Below are 23,344 nucleotides of genomic sequence, written 5' to 3' on the forward strand. Positions count from 1 at the left end.
CACTGAAAATTACCTTGTTAAATGACAGTGTTTCAAAGCCATGAATCCTTCCCTACCACCCCATTTCCTCTGAGATTTGAAACAGTCAACAGACTGTAAAGAATAAATAATAAAAAAGTATTGATTATTTTGATGACTGTGAGATTCAATTAAGTATTAATTTTGCCCTCCAGTGGACCTATCAACGTATTCAAAAGGGAGGATTCGGCTTGAACTAAATGTACAAGTGCTTTAGCTTTAAATAGGGAGAAAATACCTATTTAAATACCTACAGTATTTGAAGAAGAGTGCATCGATGCACAGAGTCCAATACTTAAGGCTGTGCAAATTAAACCCTAGTGACAGTGACATTGTATTTGGCAATATGAGTATTGACCAAAGAAGTGCATTTGATGACATCTTAAACTATTTGTATTGATTAACATTTTCATAGATTATCATGTGTCATATCAAATTCACTTTTCAAACATGAATACATTAAAAACCCTTTAGGCAATCACTGACCAATGTACAAATGGGCAGATGAAACATGCTAACCAACCTACTTGCACCTTGGTCACCTGTTCTGTGTATAAGAACCATTTAGGCATGAATTTAACAATAAATAGTTGGGAAATTGCATGAAAAGGTTACTTGCCCACTCAGGTTGATTTAATGGCAAAACCAATGATAGATGTTAAGAAACTTAAAACTGTTCCTCCCCTCTCCTCAGTCTTCTGAGAAGATTCAATATATTCTGATAATCAAGAAATATTTAAAACTACATACATATATTGCTATATTCTGTGTGTGTGTGTGTGTGTGTGTGTGTGTGTGTGTGTGTGTGTGTGTGTGTAGGCTTGATGGAATTATGTCTAAACAAAAATGATTATAAACCTTTAGTAAGTATCCATTGCAAGTTTTTTCTTCTTTTTTAAGAATGTGAATATACTTATTTTATTTATATATATCTGTTCAATATGCGTGGGATTAGGGACTTTTGAAGCCTAATAACCCCAAAACATAATGCATGAGTGTTTCTTCTTGTTTTATATATGTGATAAAATGAAAGAAAGAATAAAGAAATGTAAAAGATGTCTTGATGTTGATAACAATGCATATAGTTTTATTTTATGTTTTTAAACTTTGGAATATCAATAAAATATTTTTTAAAAAGAAAGATTTCTGTTTTATTTTTTAAAATATTGGTGTGGGATGTTCTGGAAATGTTATTTTTACTGTGTAGTTTTTTCTTCTGATATGATTAATGTTATAGAAGTGAATTTTTTGAGCAAGTGTTCTAGAACATTTCTGTATTATCATTTTTTTTTTACTGCTTGACCATAGAGCTTGCAGTTCCCTCCCTCTTACCACATTACATTAAAGAGTGAAGTATAAAAAAACATTCAGAAGAAGTGCATCTCAACAATTAAAACTGGGTTGCCTATGTAGCTTTCACTGAAGTTTTTCTCCAAAGCATCCAGAATCTTTCACATGCTAGTTGAGCTTTAATAGGGTGGGGAGTAATGGAAAACTCATTGGATCTGTAATAGCTCTCCACTTGACTGCAGCTAGCAATAACAGCAGGAGCAGCAAGAGATAAGAGAGAGAGAGAGAGAAAGAGAGGGAGGGAGGGAGGAAGAGAGAGAGCGCACAAGACAGAATACGCACATCAAAGCTACCACTTTTTCCCCCTCTTTCCCCCCCCATCCTAGGATCCAATGATAACTGGACAAGTCAGTAAGCTCTTGTTGTCAGTGCAGAGTGAAATGAATGCAGAGTTGAGAGGTGAGGACAAGGCAGCTGCTTCAGACAACGAGCTGGATAAGTCCCAGCTTGAGCCTGTGGAATCAAATGACAACGAGGACACTCCCAGCAAGCTCTTCGGTAAGTCTGTCTAGGTATTTTGTGTTTGGGGGCCGTAGTTGTCTCTGCCTCGATGCCAGAAGAGGAGAGAAAGCAGATAAAGCTTTCATATTTGGAAGAACCAACTTCTGGGGAAAGGAGAGTGGACACAAGCTTTCTCTGTCCTGCTTGAGAGTATGTGCCTGCTAACTGATCAGAGTTTGGCCTGAGGAATAGCACGCCCTCATTGATTTTAACTGAAATTCACAAATTGCATGCATCAGTCCCATAGAAATCAGTGGGACAGCAGCAAGACTGTTCTCCATGCAAATGGTTTGTTATGTACTATCTTTTGCTTTGAGATACAGATATAACTATTTTTTTAGAATTGATTATTGTTATGTATTGATTTGTTAAGAAATTGGTAACCAACTGAAATATACAAATATGTAACCAAAGGGTAATATTTCACTATGAAAATGACCTGTCAGGAAGCTGTGGGTATTGTAAACTTTTCTTAAGTATTTCCAATAGGGTTTTCTCCTTTTTATAGGAATCTCTTTTAAATAGGAATAGAAATAATGCTTCTTTCTTATATATTATTATAACATTCTGGAAAGATGGTTTAGATGATTGGGGGTAATCTAAGAAATCAATCTTACATATTTCTAATGAGGAAGGAAATCAAGAATACTTTTTCTGACTTCTTAGAAGGTATTTTCATTTCAGCTGAAAATTATCCCTGTTTCTGAGGATGCATGAATATAAGTATTTTTTGCTTTAAACAACTAGACAATTAGCTTATGACCTAATAGCTTTTCAGCAATATTGGTTTGATATCTAAATGAAAATAAGGGTAGCAGTCTAGCCTGGGCATCTGTCATTCAAACCAATGATACTCTGTAAGACAACTCAAGCAACTGTAATCTCTAATCAGAAAAGGGAATAAAGCATGTTAGGAGTGTGTTTGAGTGATAGATGTTGATACATGTCTGAGCTGGAGCAATGCTGTGTAGTCCAGTGTGACATTTCAATTCTATAGCCATTGCTTCTCAGGGAATTCTTTATATGATTATCATATACAAAATTTCAAGAAAAACATGCTATAGCATGTATAGTTTGCATCTTATAAAAATGTCAGGTTTGAGGGAGGAATATACCTTTAAACAACAATCAAAATTATATTGTTTCTTTATCTCAGAGAAAATTGAAGATACAATGTCTGTAATTTTGTGAGACCATGAAACTACCAAATATTTTTTGCAAGAAATAAGTCCATGCAATATTTATAAGAATATATGCCGTATTGTGTTTTTTTTTAGAAAAACATATAGGCGCAAGAATCAGGTAACTGTAACAAGAAAATTACATCATTGTAGCTGAAATATGTAATTCTTTGTATAAGCCATCATTTCCTGTTTTTGTACAAAAACAGGTTTTAAAAAATAATTTTCTCACATAGGAATGTCCAATTACCAAACATTTTAATGCAGAGAATACATTTTGATTCTTCAAATGTGTAAACATAAATTACATACATAAATATGTAATTTTAAAAAAATGTTTATATGTTTTGAAGGGAAGAGATAAATAAAAGTACTTTTCTGCTTCAGAATACATATATTCATACTTTTCTTCCCCCCAAAAAATGTTTTCCTGATTATCATTTCCCTGCTACTAATTTTAATATAAAATTTCTATATAAGTACTATTAAAATAATAGAGAACTGTTTTTTAAATTATTTAAAGTATTCCTAGAATTAGGTAAGTTTATGATTTAAAGATAAAAGAATGTACTTTTAATGAACATATTATATTTAGTATTAACAACTGCAAGGCCTTACCACATATGTATATATGATTTCAATAGCTAGCATGTCCTTAACAGTATAATCCAATGCATGTCAGTAATAAGTCACATTGACTTCAAAAGGAATAACTCAGATCAAATGTCATTCTCAGGTAAAGCTTAATTCTCTACAGTTTCTATGAAATGGAAATAAAATATTAATTTTGGCTGGAGAGTGCCTTATTTGACTCAATAATGAAACAATCTAGTATTCTAGACGTACTCAAAAATGTCATGAAGGGCATTGGGATGATTTTGATAAACATGTCTACAAAGTACTTTTAATGGGGACTCATTCCATTGATTTAATGGAAAGGACCTATTTACTCCTGTGAGTTTCAGTATGAGGTTGTAGCACATTTATACCTATTGAATATTTCACAGAAGTTAGGGTTTAAGGAAAGAAATTGTAAAGAAACAAGAGACAGATATAGAAGGGAAAGAAAATTGTTGGAAACATATATGCAATGCAAGTTATCTTGTGTGTGTTTAATTAAATATATTCTGATTTAATTTTTATTCTCTAAAGTTCCTTCTTTGAAACTAGCTTTATTATTTAAGAATTTAATACAGTTCTCAGTGTTAAATATGTGAATATTTTGTTAATTGCTTTTTAAATGTTTGATAGTTTCTTATTTTGATATTAAAATACTTTATAGTTTTGTTATCAATCATTTTTGTTATTAAATAGGGGTAATGTTAATCAGTTTTGATAGGAAATATAACGAAATGGAATTATGACTGAGGCTATCAACATCCAATAAAAATATCTATTGTTAGAATATCTCACTATTTCCCACAGCTATAATGACAGATGATTTCATAGACATCAGTAAAGTCCTTTGTTTTTTCCTGTAGCACTAGTTCTAATTTTAGAAGACAGAGATTTAGGAATAAAATTCTGTGCAATGATTCTCTGAACTGAATTAGATTTCTTCACTGAAACAACCCCCCCCCCCAATTGCTGGATTGAATTGACATCTCCAAGCTGATTTGATTTGGACTGTTTAGATATCATTTCACACATGTGTATATTATATTTAAAGTATCTTAATTGACAAAAATATTTGTTCTCAGAGTAATTTCCTCCTCCTCCACCTCCTCCTTTGAGGGACTTTTGGAAGTATTCCTGCACAGTTTTATTAAGCCACCAAAATGTTTATTTTACCAGCAATTCCAGAGGATTTTTGAGCTTCAGGAATATCTAATGTCTGAATTTATTCAGCTTTGAAATATGTGAGGAACTTAATTAAAGTATAATGGTTTTAAACTATTTACATTTCCCATATTTTAGTGTCCTTCTGCTCACATACACCATATTACATTTTCAAAGTTCCTTCCTTCATGTTTAAATGAACAAAACTTTGTGTGCTTACTAAGTTCCATTTGAAATTGGAAAAATGGGACAATGAGTATTGCTTCTAAGGGATTTTTATGTTCTCTAATGCATCATATCAGCAGTTCAATTTTTCTTACAGTGTTTACTAAAGTTTACTAAAGTAATGTTTATTTATTTTATTCTAATACCAGCAGAAAAGTTTTTTCCAGTTAACAACCACTTCAGAAGTTTGCTATAAAATGAATTTATGGAAATTTATGGATTTGCTCCTATTTGGAAAGGGAGAGCAAGTTTCATTGCAATAGCATGGTTCTAATTTATGACACTGATCCAAACTGTAATAATCCCTTAAACCAAATTTGGTGGACAGATAAGACATATGATTTAAAACTAAGTTAATTAAGAATTATTAATTCTTTAGATATTTACATACTAGAATGTTTTATATGAAAAATAACCAGGCTTCAAGATGTGTAGCTCTTCTTTTAATCTTTGCAGGTAGGTTGCATAGTTACATGCTAAATTAAGAGGAGTAGAATGTTAGGGATGGCATTTGGTGCCAAGGACAGCTCATTTTTGTTCCTCCTATTCCTAGAATGTCTAGCAAACTGTTTCTTTTATTTATTACAAGTATTTTCTCTTTGTATTGATAATATTGATTAGAGACAGCAAAGAAATGTATTCATAAGTCTGATTCACTTAATTCACCCTTTTTTAAACATTACGTTGCAAATTCTACATATTAGATAGTTCCAAATGTTGTACAGCAATTCTTTTTATAAGCATGTAAAACTCAACTTAATGACTTGAGTTATTTAATAAATATATGATTCGAATGGATTTTATAAATGTATGCTCTAAATAGAATGCAGTGATAGCATATTTCTGTACCATATCTATTAAAATGAAATAACATTAGTTTGTAACTTTTAATCTGTGTTCAAAATTAATGTTATTTCACTGTAACAGAAGCAGAAATAATTATGGTAAATATGTTTGCTGTGGTTCAATCACACACTTGGACCTATGTGGACAATGTGTATTTTTCCAGTCTTAGTGTGTTAATGTATTATCTCTTATTGTGTATTCTAAGAAACCTTTGTTGCCCTGTGAGAAAACAGAATTCCCATGTCAAAAAAAAAAAAAAAAGGGGGGGGAGAAAGTATGCTGAAAGTTGGCCAAGAGCTTGGTGGAAGCTGACTAGGTACATGGTGGGAAAGAAAGTTCCAAATGGTCCCAAATCAGTATTTAATCTTATCCAACCTTGGAGATACAGCATATTTCTTTATTTCTTTGACTTTTAATGAAGGAGAAATAATTAATTAAAAAATATGAAAACTAGTGTAGGAGGCAAAAAATACCCTTGCAGTTATCTTTTCTCATTTCTGAATTGTTAAAAGGCTCCAAAGTGGCGATTATATTTCTCAGAGCAGCAGAACTCTCAACAATAGCAAATAAGTTTGCTGAGTTAAAATGGGAAAAAAAACCTAACAAACTGATCAACTAAATCCACTGTTTATTTTTAGAAATAGAATGTGAACTAGCAAAATAATTCCATGCAAATATAGAGTTAAACCCCTTCTGATGTATTTTGATCTAAAGAAATTAGGCAAGAGGTGCCTCTTGTAGGATGATTTAGTTCTTCCTCTGCTGATCAGCAGTTTACATTAGGTGAATGGTACTGAAAGAACCTCTAAAGTATATTCAGTATAAATTACCTTTGCCTGAAGGAGCTATAAGTTTCACCCTGCATAACAAATATTAGCTGTGGGAAATGAATTTGGTTTAGAAAAATGACACAGTGGGAAAAATTAAATATTTCATAATTTCATAAATTTAGAGCCTTCCCAATAAATGAAATAACAATGAATCAAAATCAGGCAATGTGACCACGAATCTCATAATATCTTGTTTAGATTGTAATCATGTAAATGAGCAGGATAATGATGCATACAACTGTTGCTCTTATTTATTTCACTAGAAGAATCTAAAACAGAAAATTAGCTTCCACTAAAATAAATGGGAATTAATATATTTACCTGGCTTGATATAGACTATAATTTTTAAATGTGACTTTCTTTCATTGGACACATGAATATTATAAATACAGCCAGAATATGTATAGATTTGGGGGGCAAATGCTATTTTATAATGTTAAAATACTTGTCATTGTATAAATAGCATAAATAGAAGTGAGGAATTAGGTTGTTTTCAATTAGTTTGTTTTCAATGACTTTATTTTTTTAAAACAATTAGTATCAGTATGTAGTTTTCTTTGGCATTTATTTTATTTAATAATAAATAAATGAAAAACTAATTACATTATTTTTTTACTGGCTTTATGGTGGTTATGATGTAAGTAAATCATCAACAACAACAAAAACAGTCCAATTGTTTTTAGTTAAACTAAGCAATTGTTTTAGTGTTATCAAAATTAGTTTGATAGAATCATAAGTAGATATGGAGATACGAGGATCCAAGATTAAATGGACACTTTCTTTTTAAAATAAGAACCAATCAGAAGCAACATTTGTGTAGGGTTGCTCTGAGAAAGAAAACTCAGTTTATAATTACTTCTGTATGTCCCATGTGTGAAATAAAGTTTCTTGAATTTCCTGATATGTATTTGTTATTTTGAGTGAAATGTTGTAGCTTTTGATGTCTAAATCTTTACATGTAATAAATGCAGTATCTGCATATGAGTGTTTGGCTTTCAGTGTAAAAATATTGCAGATATAGGCAACTAAAATGTACAATGAAACAAACTTTAAAAAGAACACTTGCGAGAAGACGGCACATTAATTCAGCAATAAACAAATTAGCACCAAAAAATACAGAATATATAATTATCTACAAATGTATAAAATGTTCTCTAACTGTCTGAGAATTACTGGTAAGCTGCTGTTTGCTACTTTGAACAACAACTTAGATGAAAACTTATGACCAATCTTCTAGTCTATATATAGCTTTTGTGAGCTAAGTATTTAGCATATTTGCTTTATATACATATACATGCATACATGCATACATACATATATATGAAAACATTATGAATATCTATATCTCTGTATCTGTATTTATATCTCTTTATTATAAGGTGACATCTGCTTTTGCTCCTATCAGACGGCAGTTATGTGCTCTTATATCTCACTGATATCCACATAATGTCAATGAGTGTATCCGAGTGGAAAATTACAACCTCAATATTTTGTTTATACCATTGATATAAATCAGACACTAATTTCTGTCTTTTTTTTGTATGCCAAACCACAGTAATGTCTAAACAGATATTCTAGGTTCTTAAGAGAAAGCAGAACAAATAAATAAACAATAAATAAAATATTATGTTAAACAATTATCAGAATTATTACAGTTTTTAATTCTCATATATAAATTTACAATAATCTTCAACGGGTGGGATTCAATTTTTTTTTACTACCGGTTCTATGGGCATGGCTTGGTTGGTGTGGCAAGGGAAGGATACTGTAAAATCTCCAGTCAGAGGTGGTATTTGCCAGTTCTCTGAACTACTCAAAATTTTCGCTACCAGTTCTCCAGAACTGGTCAGAACCTGCTGAATACCACCTCTGATCTTCAAACACAGTAGTGCGGGAGACTGACCTAAATAAATAGTTTGTGAAGACAATTTTTAGAGAAAACTTGTATTGAAAAATAGTTTGGTACTTAGATTACATCTTTTGATATCAACCTTTCTTAGATATATGAAATATTTAAATGAAATATTTAAAAATTATTTTGAGAAATAATAAATACTATTAATTTCTTCATCAATTTCTTTACGAAGTAGAGGAAGTTTCAAGTGTTTCTGATCTATACTTTGAACAATGGAGGAGATTTAGTTTCGAGTACTTTTCCTTCAAAAATATCATAGGAGAAAAAAATGTAGCCACCACACACAACGATATACACATAGATATCCACACAAAAACTCTGGACTGAATAACAGGCAGGTGTTGAAAAAATTAATTCTGCTGCTTTCACTGGGGAAAGGCATTTCATTTCATTTCTAAATTGGTAATATATTCATTTCAGAAAATACAGTTGCAAAAACATATTTACAACATATCTTTTGAGTAAGTGGAAGAAGGCTATCTATTATGCCCAAATTTCCATTAAAAATGTATAATTGGAATTTTTGTTGTTTGTGTTAATAGCATTGCTTATTTGCATCATATGCATAATGACATTATTACACAAATGCTGTAGCTTGCCACAAAGTATTTTCCCATTGCATGTAGTAAATTTTGCTAAACTAAGGGTTTCTTATAAAATTCAATCAAATTAAGACATTTGAATCCATTGTTTTTTTGGGCAAATGCATGCATTTGTTTGAAGCCAGAGAAGAAAGTGTTCACAATTAAGGTGATTCTTATGTATGCATATGTGTAGATGTTTACTGGATGGCCTTTTCCAGTAATGAAAATTGCCCTTGATTCGTTTTACTAGATCTGGAACTGCAGATATGGTTCAGATCAGAGATTTGATAGTAAAAGCTTTGGCACTTATCTCTTTCAAGAATGAAAAGTGGGTGTGTCATTTTGCTGTGCTATCACACATATGATTGCTGCTCAAACAGTGATGTTAATCCTATAATCAATAGATGGAAAGTTGTTTGGACCAACAAATTGCTGTGAATGTGTATGCTGGATCAGGTTTGACTAAATTGATATTCTAATTAATGCAATTAGATCTTGCAGTTAATGCAATTAGACCATCTATAACAATCTACTATCAAAATCATAAAATGGTTCAGTGTGTTAGATTTTATTATGTACTGTTAACCAAGCAATTACAAATTGCAGGGAAAAGTGAAACTTCATGTTTTATTTGATTCCTGTTAAAACATATTTTAAAACTAAGTTACTCTTTTTGAATAATTCAATTAAATATGAGAAAAGTCATATACTGACGACACATTCTCTAACAAATCTTGCTGTAAATGTTTTAAACTTTAAAAATGAATAAATCTTTTTCATGAACTGAGATGACACCAAACCAAATGAAAGATATTTTGCCTACTGTTTTAGTGGATTAATTAAGATCACATTTTAACTACCTTTTGTAGTTAGAGGAGAAATATATTTACCTTCAATCTATCTAGTCCTTCAAAATTGCAGCATACATTGAACATTTTCTTAGTTTTAGCAAATAGAACACAATCTTCGAGTTTTTTTAAATTGGAAAAATAGGAGTATATTTAAAGTTAACAATGCATCAAACGTTAAAAGAATGTGGCTGTGAAGGAGTAGAGACTGATATTTATTCAGACTTTTCCTGAGAATAGAGATCAGACAAAGGACTTTATTTTGTATCACTTGATATCTTCTTTCATCTAACATTTTTATTCTTTCCTGTACAACTCTTTTTTTTCATTTGTAGGTTTTGTTCTTTTCTGATGCTGTTGTTATTTTAGTATTTAAAATCTTTTTATGCAAAGTTTCCTATTAAAACATTTAGGAATACTTGGACATCCTTTCATTAAAAAATCACGTAAATACCTTCTATCTGGATTAGATCTTGAAGTTGAACTAGGCTCCTGATGATTTTGTGAAAAAGGTGGGGGAGGGGGGTGGCAACAATATAAGAGTGGTCTACTATTGCCTTTTGGGATTTTGTTTTCACTTCCCACTCTATTTATAGTCAGCAGAGATCTGCCATCCAGACAAGCCCAATTAATTAGGACTGACTATACAAGGCCAGGCTGGATCAGTCAGGTCCTGCAATCTACAAAAATGAGCATTTTCTATACTAATAGAAAACTAGCATTCCCAAGTAATTCCTCACCTCTTTTTTTTAAGATTTATTGCTTTCAAGGAATTTAGATCTAAAAAAAATGTCTTAACATATGAATAATTCCTCTGAAATAATTGAGACCTATTTAAGTGAAAGTATTTGAGAAGAATTCTAAGCCTACTTTACAGGGATCATAATGTCATCAGTTTAATATGTAAATCTACAGCCTGAGATAAATAAAAGATTAAGGCAAACTGCCTATCTTTCTCTCCCCCTCCCCACATGTATTTAAAACTGAATGTTATGTTTGTCAATTTGCTAAATCTGTTCGGGATCTGAAAAGTAGTTTTAAGTAGGAATAACAACAGAAATGACAGTTGAGTAATGAAATTTCTGCAAACAAACAACCAAGCTCAGAGAGGATCAAGAATTCCACCGTTCAACCCTGAGTTACATATATTATCTTCTATTAGAATAACATTTGCATTATTTTATTTTTAATTATTATAATAGTAATATAATTATGTAAATTGTGCAAAAGTACTACCAATAATAATAAGCACCTTTGAGTGCAATCTCAAAACAACTGGAACTCCACTCGAACACCTTTGCATTGGCAAATTCACCATCAGTTGCAAAAGGCAGCTTTACTCAGAATATCTTACATTCAATGACAATATATGCAACACTATCTATATCTGTCTATTTCAAGTACCTGGAAGGGCTCGATAGACAGACAAAAATGCCAACTCTAGTCTGAGCATCTGGCTGACTATGAACCATAATTATTACAGTTGATACATAATGATGAACCATAATTATTACAGTTATTTCATCCTGCATAAATCTTCTGATTCATATAGTCTCTAAAATTCTAGATTATTCAGAAAATGACATTCTAGCTTGCACTGGATGTGGTGCATGCTTAGATTAAAATTGGGTTTTGTTATGTTGTAGCATATTGGCAAAAATACTCCAGAATTGGCCACTCATGGCCTTGCTGTTAGAAGAAAATGCTCCAAGTGCATCTGTGTGTGCCACTGTCTTTGATAAACTAATCTAAATCTTCTTTATCTTAGTAAAAAAAACATTATCACATTGATTAAAATATGGATAAGAAGAATAAGAGGTCAATATCAATGAGTGTGTCTGGTCAGAACCATCTCATAAGAAAGGTTGGATATTAAAATGTAAGAGGAGTAAATAATGAAGAACATGAATTAGTAAAGGAAAATAGTGGAAAATAACACATACTTATGAAATTAAGACAAAGGAAAATGTGATAATTGATGAAGATTTAAAGTGAGCTGATGCTCTGGACTGGTTTTGATGAATATATGCTATGAAGTAAAGATGTAGATTTGATTTTGAATGGCAGGATAAAAACTTGGATCCTGCAGCTATAATATGAAAAATGTGATTTCATGAACAAGCGGTAACTGTTAATTTTTTTCCAGTAAACAATGACAGTGGAAGAATCAGAAATGAGTTTTGGTAATAATCATACAATGCTAGAAATGAATGCAATCCAGAGGAAAATTGACTTTTTAAAAACTTAAATGTATGATTAGAAATGAGGCAAGAGAGTACCAAAGATAAGGCGATTTGATGATTCAGGAATGAATGAGACAGAACTCTTTGGTAAGTAACAATACCCTCCAGTTAAATGACTGGAATTAAAATAAAAGTTATAAAATGATTTTGGTGAAGCTAAAAAGGGGTAATGGTAGAAAAATATTTTAGAGATTTGTATGAAAATTGCATGTTGAGTGGTGGAATTAAAATGAGTGGTGGAATTGAAATAGTTGCTGAGTGCTAAAGATTTAGGGTAAGTATATAATAAGATAAATAGGCTTGAGTTTGCAAGTGTTATATGTATGGCAAGAAGTTTATAAGAAATTAATGAATTAATGTACTTTGGTAAAAAAAAAATCTATTAAAAATAGGAAAATGAACATGGAAATCACTAACTATACAAATGCTGGTAAAAAATAGTAGATAGTAGGTGACATGTAGCAAGGAAGGAGTACTGTCAAAATTGAAAAAAAGGTATGTATAAGACTGGGCTTCTGCCTACTTTATTATACTGAAGTTAGTTCTTTATGTCAAGAAAGACAGATAGGTAAGACCTCTCAATATTGTTTAATATTTGCCCTGGCGGGGATGGGGAGAAACATTAAGAGATATTTTGATTTTTTAAAACAATATCAGTGTGAACTAGCAGTGCAGTTTAAGAGATAAATGATCTTAGGTTCTCATCCTAAAATATCATTACTTTGTAATCTTAGCTTACCTTAGCTATCATTTAGGAAAGTACAGCTAGTTACTGTATTACAATAGTTCATTCAGTGATCTTTTGAAATTAAGATGGTGCTGAATAAGGGGACATATTATTCCTGCTCATATGGCCAACTGCTGCAATGCCGGTATAATCAAAACTCAGGTGCTAGGCTGGGTGTGCCCATACAACTATGAAAGGACTGCATATTTCCTTTGCTGGGTGGCTGACTAAACTCATTGGTGCATAGAAATCTGCCACAAGCTGAAAGACTTCAGCTAATGGCACACAGGCCTCCTTTTTCCCTGCCACTCCCAAGAGGCCTGGCCTTCTTCCAGCCTGATGGCTGACTTCCTTTTTTTGGCCAGCTTTGGGAAGATTGCCTTTGTAGCCTTGAGGAAAATTGCCTTTGCCAGCATTCTAGGTGAACCTTGTATCAGCTGGGTGTGCCAGTCAACAACTGCAGATAAAAGGAAAGTGAACCTTGATATAAGAGGCAGGGAGAGTGCCTGGGACAGTGAGAGAAGGGAGACCTGTGAGATGTCGGCTGAGGATAACCTGTTCTGAAATGGCCACATGACTTTTTCTACCCCCGCTCCCCAGCCAAAGTTCTTTGACAGACAAGGTTTGATATTAGGAGTCTTCTGATGGAGATAGTGGGATGGATCAGTCCCTATTGGGGGTGAGATGACTCCTCAGATACCCTGGACCCATGCTAAAGAGCTTTGGAATATAATTCCACATTCATATCCTGCCATTGGGGTCAACCATGTTCAGGTTGTGTAGAAGATATTATCAACTCTGGTCATAATGCATTTTATTCAAGCCAGTCCGATTATTTTGGTATCCTATAAGCTCTTTTCTTCATTGAAAATAAAACGCTTAGCACAATACCAACCTTTTTTAAACATCCAACCACTGTTGCCTAAAGTAATTGCTTCTTTTGCCTAATGGAACTACTGCTTGTAGTAACTAAATCAGGATACGTAACTTAACACAACATGCTAGAATCAAATGAATTGCTGTGTAGTGGAAGCAATATTCTTTTTCTAGCCTCGTATAAACATTAGTTCCATCATATAACGCGCAAAATGCACTACAGAATATAAGTATGTAATTTAGTCAAGTACCTCATTTTGAAGTTAAAGTACTGTTATTAAGTAAACAATATTTGTTTTATGATTCTGACATTTTATGGATATTATCACACTGTTAATGCAGATGATCTTTTGTAGAAGAATTTTATCTAATCTGACTTGAATTCAGCAATAATCGAGAAACTCATTCATATGAGCAAATCTCTGTGGAATATAGACTGATTTACAGTATTTAATTGACTTTATTATTTATTATTTAATAGTCAGATGCCATTAGCAATTGAGATTTTGTTAATTGTTCATTATGTGGAAAAATAAACTCCACTACTACCTAATTATTCCATCTTTTTCAGAGTTGCAGATTTAGAGCATCTGAATCAGAATAGAGCTGGAAGAAACCTTGGAGATTTTCTCATCCAACCCCCTGCTCAAGCAGGAGACCCTATACCATTTCAGAGAGATGGCTGTCCAGTTTTTTCTTTAAAACCTCCAGTAATAAAGCACAACTTCTGAGGCAAGCTTTTCCACTGGTTGATGCTTTTCTCTTTGATTAGTTTCCATCCATTGTTTCGTGTCTTGCCTTCTGATGCTTTGGAAAATAAGTTGACACACCTCTTCTTTGCAGCAGCTCCTCAAATACTGGAATACTGCTATCAAGGCAGCCATAGTCCTCCATTTCTCTAGACTAGCCATACCCAAATCCTCCAACCGTTCTTCATATGTTTTAGTTTCCAGGCCTTTAATAATCTTAGTTGCTCTTCTTTGCACTTTTCCCCAAGCTTCAACATCTTTTTTGTAATGTGGTGACCACAACTGGATGCAATATTCAGATGTGGCCATCTGGAACAAGGCTTTATAAAGCGGTACTAATACGTCACATGATTTTGATTCTATGCCTCTATTTATACAATCAATGATGTATTAGCCTTTTTGGCTGCTGCAAGCACATTGCTGACTCATGCTTAAGTGATCATCCACTAGGAATTTAAGGTCCATCTCACAATTACTGTTTTTGAGCCAGGTTTCTCCTACTCTGTATTTGTACCTTTGATTTTTCCTGCCTAGGTGTAAAACCTTGCTTTTCTCCACATTATATTTCATGTTGTGGGCCCATTGTTCAAGTCTGACAATATTTTTTGGTTCCTGAGCTTGTCTTCTGGGGTGTTGGCTTTTCTGCCAGTTTAGTGTCATCTGCAAATTTGATGTGGGAAGTTCGCAACAACAAAGTTCATGTGTATGTGACTTTTAATCTGCATAATTCTCTAGGTTCCTTCTTTGAAATCTTATCATTTTAACTGCATGGATTTTCTGTGGTTGTCCTGTTTTCTGGAATAATGCCTCCCTCCCCGGTATACAAGGCCAACTATTCAAGGCCTCAACTCTGGTCACCTTTAGGAAAACTCAATTCTTCCCCCAGGAAGTCAAACTCTGCTCACTCTTAAAACTTGGCTCTTCCCCTAGGAAGTTGAAAGCAGTTAAATTGACTCCTCATTTGGTTGTTCTGTTACAGTTCTTAATCATCATCTTGTATTTTATATTTTATATGTTTAATGTGATATGGCTTGTGGGGGACTTCTTTTATTGTTTGTTTTTTATGCTGTTTTGCTATTATGCTGAATTGCCAAATTTTCTTAATAAACCGATAATAAATAGACTTACCTCATAGGATCCTTCGTGTTATAAGGGAAAATAAGGGGAGGAAATGTTACCCTGAGCTTCTAAATGAAAAGTGAGGATATAAATCAAACAAATATTTGCTGTTAACTCCCACTATATAATTAGTAATTTAAGAGTCAGACAATCTATCTAAAATTCTTCACAGTCAGGCATAGGCATAAATTTCTTAATTTTATACATTTTTAAATGTTCTTTTGAAAATCTGATCTCTGCACAATCTGCTGTAAAGCACACTGATTTTTCTAAATGTAAAAGTATACGAGAGATGACTATTGCTATTGAACTAAAAGATGAAGGTACACTAACTAAACTAATTTTTCTGTACTTTTTGTATTCATGATTACCACCTTCCATACAGCTACTCCTATTTGGTGATAAGTTAGTGATGATTCACAAATGACAGTAATTTCCCTTTTTATGATCCTATATAGTCCCTTAATTCAGGATAGAGTTGGAGTGACTAAATGGAGCTGAGCAGAATAGGAATATCTAACAGGAGTCCAATGCCAACTGCAATTCTTGCATCATTTATCTCATTCCAAACAAGATATTGTTCAATAAAATGAAAAAGTGTGGGCAAGTTATATCCATACTATGTGATGCAATTAATGTTGATAGAAAATGCAATAATGATAACCAGTAGAATGTTTCCCCCTTAGCTGTTATTTATGCAGAATAACATGCAGAGTACTGTTGATATTCTCAAACTATTACTATTAACTTGAATTTAAGAGGCAACTACTATCAACCTATAGATGCTCACTTTTGTAATTAAAACAGCAACATAAATAATGCCACACATATGTAGGTATAGTATTTTCATTCATGGTTAAACTTATACCTTCACTTCCAGTAGTTGTATTCTGCATGATCAGACTATTTTCATTGAGATATTACATCATTTCACTTTATTTAATGGATATGAAACTTATCTATAGCTTTTTCTTTGATTTCATTAATGAATAGATGTTCTTTTACTATTTACTCTTATATTCCAAGTCACACTCTTAGATATATCTGCAGATATTGACCTCCACTCTCCAGGTTCATGACACCAATGGTGATTATATTATTATTCTGCCTTTATGTCTCTCTTTCTCTCTCAATCTAACTACAGTGTATGAAACTCTAGGCGAAGAACATACCTAATGCTCCTGCTTCCTATTTTCCCCCTTATTAACAAAAAAACTACGAGGTGTGTTAAGCTGATAGAGAATGTTTTGTTAGTCATCCAACCAGCTTTCATGGTTAAGGAAGGCCTAGAACTCACAGTGTTTCTGGTTTCTAGACTAGACTTTAATTATTATACCAAACAAAACATTGTTCAACTTCAAAACTCAACAAATAAATGCTCTGTCTTACATATTGACAAAAAAAAAATCAGAAAATAAAATACAAGCTGAATAGTCAAGACCTTGTTATGATCCAAAATCTGTCAAGGACCTTGGAGTACTCATCTCTAATGATCTAAGTGCTAGAGCCCACTGTAACTACATAGCCAAAAAGGCATAAAGAGTTGTTAATCCTGCGTAGCTTTTTCTGGTAATATCACACTACCAACTAGAGCATACAAAACATTTGCTAGACCAATACTTGAATACAGCTCATCAGTCTGGAATCTGCATTACGTATCTGATATTAATACAGTTGAGAAAGTCCAGAAATATTTCACAAGAAGAGTTCTCCACTCCTCTACTCATTGCAGAATACCTTATGCCACCAGACTTGAGATTTTAGACCTAGACAACTTAGAACTACACCGCCTTCGGTCCGATCTAAGTATAGTACATAAAATTATATATTGCAATGTCCTACCTGTCAATGAATACTTCAGCTTCAACCATAATAATACAAGAGCACACAATAGATACAAACTCAGGGTAAACCGCACCAAACTTGATTGCAGGAAATACGACTTCAGCAACAGAGTGGTCAATGTCTGGAATACTCTACCTGACTCTGTGGTTTCTTCTCCAAACCCCAAAAACTTTAACCTTAGACTGTCTACTTTTGACCTCACCCCTTTCTTAAGAGGTCTGTAGGGGGCGTGCATAAGCGTACCAATGTGCCTCCAGTCCCTGTCCTATTGTTTCTTTTTTTTCTCATATGTATCCATTTCATATATTCATAATCATGTTTATACTTATACCTGTTAACTTATAATTGCTTGACAAAATAAATAAATAAATGAATAAAATAAAAAGAAGAAAGATGAGACAGGTTACCAGCATTCGTCATATCCATGCTGTCTGTGCATTTAATGCTGATAGAAAACACAATAATGATAAATGTTGACATTTGGAAGTATTAGCAAAATACTTCAAGCAAAACAATTTCCCAGTTTTATTACATGCATACACATATGTTATTCTGTGCAAGCTCTTTAGTGGAAAGTTTGCCTTGCATTTCTTGCCCACATTTAGGAAAATATGTACACATTAAAATGTGATACATTTTTAACTTATCATATTTGTTTCAGAAATTGTGCGCATTTGAGTTTTTCAATATAGCCTTAATCAGAAGGTCCTAGGAGTTTGTTCCTTGTCTCACAAAGCCTCTACATCAGGGGTCTCAAACACAATTTACCTGGGGGCCGCTGGAGGCAGAGTCTGGGTGAGGCTGGGCCGCACATAGAAGTGTTTAGCCAGCTAGCGACGCATGGAGAACGCACTAATATTATACTTTCATATCACGGTGGGGGCCACAGGATATCGTCCTGCGGGCCGCAATTGGCCTGCCGGCCGCGAGAATGAGACCTCTGCTCTACATGCACTGTTTATTGAATACATTTGGGTGATTTTATTTGTAATCCTTATATTACCGCATCTACATATTCATGGACAAATTTTTTATCAAACTTGTATGATCTTTTTTAGTCCTTGTCAGTCTTCATTTAATTTTAGATTGTTGTTTACTAGCTTTCCATTACCTCTTTCTTGAGTTGCACCACAATGATCTACTTCTGATTGTTAGCAATGAATATAAATGGGTGCCTAAAGCATTTGTTAACTCTGTTAGTAGTGTAGGACATAGCAAACATTTGGGAAGAGAATGGGATAGAAAACAACAGCAAATTTAGAATGCCTTGTTAGAAATGATGGAGGTATTCTTATTGCTTATTCGAGGAGTACAGCTGATTTAAAAAAGGAAGACTCCAATCATGGAACAATAAAGGTCTGATTCTGTTTTGCATAACTCAGCTGGAAAACAAGTATTAGACTGATGTCAGATTTAATATTCTTGTTTAAAGTTTAATGTAGACATACATAAAATAGACATTAAATTATATATAATATTACATATTAGATACCATATTATATTCTATATATGTACAATATAAAATTCAAACAACTTTCATTCTGTGATAATACTTTTAACAACTTCTTACATGCAAAGTCAATGGGGAAGCCAGATTCACTTAACAGCGTGTTACTAATTTAACAACTACAATGGGGCAAGAAGCATTTGTTAAGTGAATCACGTAATTGTTTAATTAGGAACATGGTTGTTAAGTGAATCTGGTTTCCTCATTGACTTTGCTTATCAGAAGATCACAAAAGGTGATCACATGACCCTGGAGCACTGCAGTTATAAAGATGAACCAATTGTCAAGCATCCAAATGTAAATCACATGACCATGGGGATGCTGGTCGTAAGTGTGAAAAATAGTCATAAGTCTTTTTTTCAGTGCTGTTGTAATTTTTTTCTCAAAATGAACTATTGTAAATCAAGGACTACCTATATCTATCTATTGTAGGAGCAGGGATCTCTTCTTTTGGTGTCCTGAATACATTATCACTTATTTTAGTGATAGCCAGCCCTTAGAAGGAATATTCAAAATACAAGGAGAATATAGATTCTCAGAACAATATTGTTAAAATAGGATGAGTGAGACCAACTAGTAATGCATTCTTTATGGTTGAAGTTTGAAAATATCTGTTTCAAATTGATAATTGTATCCTTCTTACTATATGAAATCCAATTAAAATACAAATAAAATCTTAGTTTTAATATTTAATGCAATTGTATTTTAGGACATCCTAATGAATTTAATTTCGGAGATTTATGGGATTATTCTTTAAATACCATGAAACTGAGTAAATATATCCTTAACCCTGGGATTTAATTACATTCCTTTGGTAGAACATGAAACTTTCTTTTTAAAATTCCATTGAATAACAAATTTGAAGAGAATCAAACATTGTGTTTTGATTTAAAAAGCAATATAATCCAATATAAAGTTGCTTAACTGATATTTGTATATGTAATATTTCCATCATTCCTTTTATTCATCTTACGGACTTCTTTTGTTGCTCCTGTTCAAATCAGGTTTGAGTAAAAGAATAAAAGAAGCTTCTTTAAAAGACAGCTTCCTGCTGTTTTATATTATGTTTATCTTTGGTTTTTTTATGCATTTATTTTGTAGTTGTAAGAATATAATATAAATATAAATCAAATAAATATAAATATAAATCAATCAATCAAACAAACAAACACATAAACAAACAAACAAACAAACAATTGCAGAACCTGGGATGTCTTGCGATCTGCAATACATCAATTATATTTTTTGTAATGATACAATAACCTGAACCTTGTAACAATTTATGGTTCATTTGAGAATTCTTATAGATTCTCAGAGTCACAGGAACTTGAAAAACAGTAGTTGACTGTGTCGCAAAATAAATTCCATGACAGAACTACCCTGCCTGTGACTGTGTTGCTAAGAAAACATATTGATCTGATTATCATTAAACTTAAATTAAAGGTGGAGGGGACATTAAGCACATTTCTGGAAAAAGTATACATGATTGAGGCCTGGAGTGCACATAGGACTATGCCCCAATGCCCATTAGCACAAATATTGATTTGTTATGATTAATAATAGGAATTTTACGCATACAATATGTATTGCAGCGAATGGCCTTTTTAAAGAGGAACGTTTTGTTGCTCTTTTCTTTCACCTTATATTAAAAAGAGAAGAAATAAGGAACTTGAGTAGTAAGTTGAAGGTGATGTGAGGGAAACAGCGGGAAATATGGGAGTAAAGAATGATCACATAATCCTTAGTCACAATATATAAATATACTGAAATCTCAGTTGTCTTAACATTTGTAATGGTGCTAATTTCCAAGTGCTTTTTAAAATATGCTTCCACATGAGCTCTCAAAACCCATAAAAGCCTAGCGTGTAAAGTAAATTGTTTGTCACTTTGCTGACGACCTGCCATATTTATTGTCAGGAAAAATAGACATTAGTTGGAAAAGCAGTTGTTAAAGGCCAAACAATTTTTAAAGATGGCAAAAGATGTGCAAGGGTTTTTCCTTTTTCTAACAATGAGACACCCTTCAGACATCAAAAGACAAGATAATAAGACACTTCAAGTACAATTCAAGATTATATTCAACATCTAAAGGCTCATCTCTTGTCAGTTTGCATTTACGCTTCCAGGGCTGTGATGCTTCTATCATCATGCTGTCAAGAGGAGTCTGGCAGAAGTGATGAGGGCCCCTCATTTCATACACTTAGTATTTATTTATTTTTTATCAAATAGCCAGTACTCATTCCATTTCAGCCAAAATAGAGGGATAATTTGAGGAAGGTCATGTGCAAGTACAAAAATCTTGGGTATTGATTTGTATGATTAGAAAACATTAAAATAGCATATCTCTGTTCCTTTTCAAAGACATTTTCCCAGCTGATTGGGATTTTTTTTCTTTAGGAAGTAATGTGTTCTTTAAAATTAAAAGGGAATTTGTTTCTTTGAAGAGGCAGATGCCCAGAAATTGAAGGTATTATAGACTGTAAAAGTTCCATAAGAGAAAGCATTCTACAACCTTTTTTTAAAGTTTTAAAAACAATTTTATTTACAAATTTAAAAACGTACAATTTCAAAAATACAGAAACAATAATAACAATTTTACATTTGTTGTCAAATTTGGTAAGTCCTAAAAATCATTATTGGCTAGTACTAGTCACATCTAGATAATTCACTCATTATCACATCCTAAGCGCTAAATAATTCACAATATACTCCATTTATTTTCATGTTGGGTTATAACTATTCTTCCATTACGAATACATTCATGTTTTTTAACTAATAAACACAGAAAATATTATAAATGGATAATAATAATAATAGTAGTAACAGAGAAAAGAAGGTTTAAAACCTTTAATTGTTTTTATGTACTTAATATTATAAACTGCTGGATATAATTTGTATCTTAGGTTCATTTACATGTTTCTCCTTTTATTGTCTACCCACTTATACCATTTATCCCATATCCGGTAATAATCTGTATCCTCCTTCCCGTTAATTTTAAGCGTAAGCCTCTTCAATTGGGCACACTCATATGTTTTCCAAATAACAACCTGTATCGGTGGTACCTTTGGGTTTTTCCAATATTGTGCTAATGCATTCTACAACCTTAATACAGATATTTACTCTGTACAAACTCAGTTAATACTCTGATATTGCTAATACAACTTTATAACGTTCAGCCTGAAAGTGTCACATAGGCAAATGATTTCTTCTTAAATTTTAATTTAATATGCAGATCAGCCACGACTAAATAGAACTGCAAAACTAGCATTGATTTATATAGAACAGAAGTAAACCATTTTAAAATAATTAAAAACCCGTGAAGCAATATTTATTATTATAGATGATTAAATAACTATTAGGACCAAAGAGAAACAATATATTAGAATTAATGCTCAAAAATCTAAAGGGATTTGGGTTGAATTATATTTTAAAAATGGCTTCAGTTCAATATATGTATTTTTTTTAAGGCAGGTCCCTTATTTGAATGTACTTTACATAGTGAGCTCATAACTCATATAACAGAATAGTTTAATTTAGTATTAGGCCACTAGGTAGACCAGACTAAGAAATCAAATTCACACAAGTTAGGAATGCTTTTATTGTAATATCTGTAGTAATTTCTGTTTGTTTTTCTTTTTAGAGAGCTAATTTGGTCTAGTGATTATTCTACCAGGCTAGAAAGTAGGAGACTTGAATTCAAGTTCCACCTTAGCTATGAAAACCAGCTGGGTGATTTTGATTCTTACACCAACCCACCTCACAGGGTGTTGTTGTGGGTAAAGGAGAAGAAGAAAGGTGTGTTGAATATGTTCACTGCCTTGAGTTATTTGTGAAATAATGAAGGCAGGATACAAATAAATAAAAACATAATCTTTTAATTGTGAATGTGCTTTGCATCCTTCACTTTATCTTTGCACAAATGAACTAAGTAGAGTCCTATCTGAGTTGTGTTCTCACACTGTTTTCTAGGCCCAGGCTCAAACCTTTCTCTATTATTATTATTGGTTAATCTTTAGTGAGATTCACAGCCTTTGGGGCTGGTTGGTAGCTCAACAGCTCAAGTCCTAACCAAGGACCTAGGAACTGTTAAGATAGCTTAAGTGTTAAGGTAAATTATTATTATTATTATTGGTTAATCTTTAGTGAGATTCACAGCCTTTGGGGCTGGTTGGCAGCTCAACAGCTTGAGTCCTAACCAAGG

The 23,344-nt window shown here is 32.7% G+C and overlaps 1 protein-coding gene across 2 annotated transcripts in view; it reads left to right on the forward strand.

Moving 5' to 3' along the window:
- The first annotated feature begins 1,580 nt into the window (after positions 1–1,580).
- The window catches only part of POU6F2 (POU class 6 homeobox 2), a 405,681-nt gene continuing 383,917 nt past the window's right edge, over positions 1,581–23,344 (forward strand). Inside the window, exon 1 of one of the 2 annotated variants that reach the window (XM_026674834.2) lies at positions 1,581–1,866. In XM_026674834.2, coding sequence (XP_026530619.1) covers positions 1,701–1,866 — 166 coding nt within the window. In that variant the 5' untranslated portion in view covers positions 1,581–1,700. The remainder of the gene's footprint in view (positions 1,867–23,344) is intronic. The other variant, XM_026674833.2, reaches the window with a different exon arrangement.

The sequence above is a fragment of the Notechis scutatus genome, chromosome Z (assembly GCF_049901735.1).
Source record: "Notechis scutatus isolate UNSWTSFEM ecotype Mainland chromosome Z, rNotScu1.2, whole genome shotgun sequence".
Lineage (NCBI taxonomy): Eukaryota > Metazoa > Chordata > Lepidosauria > Squamata > Elapidae > Notechis > Notechis scutatus.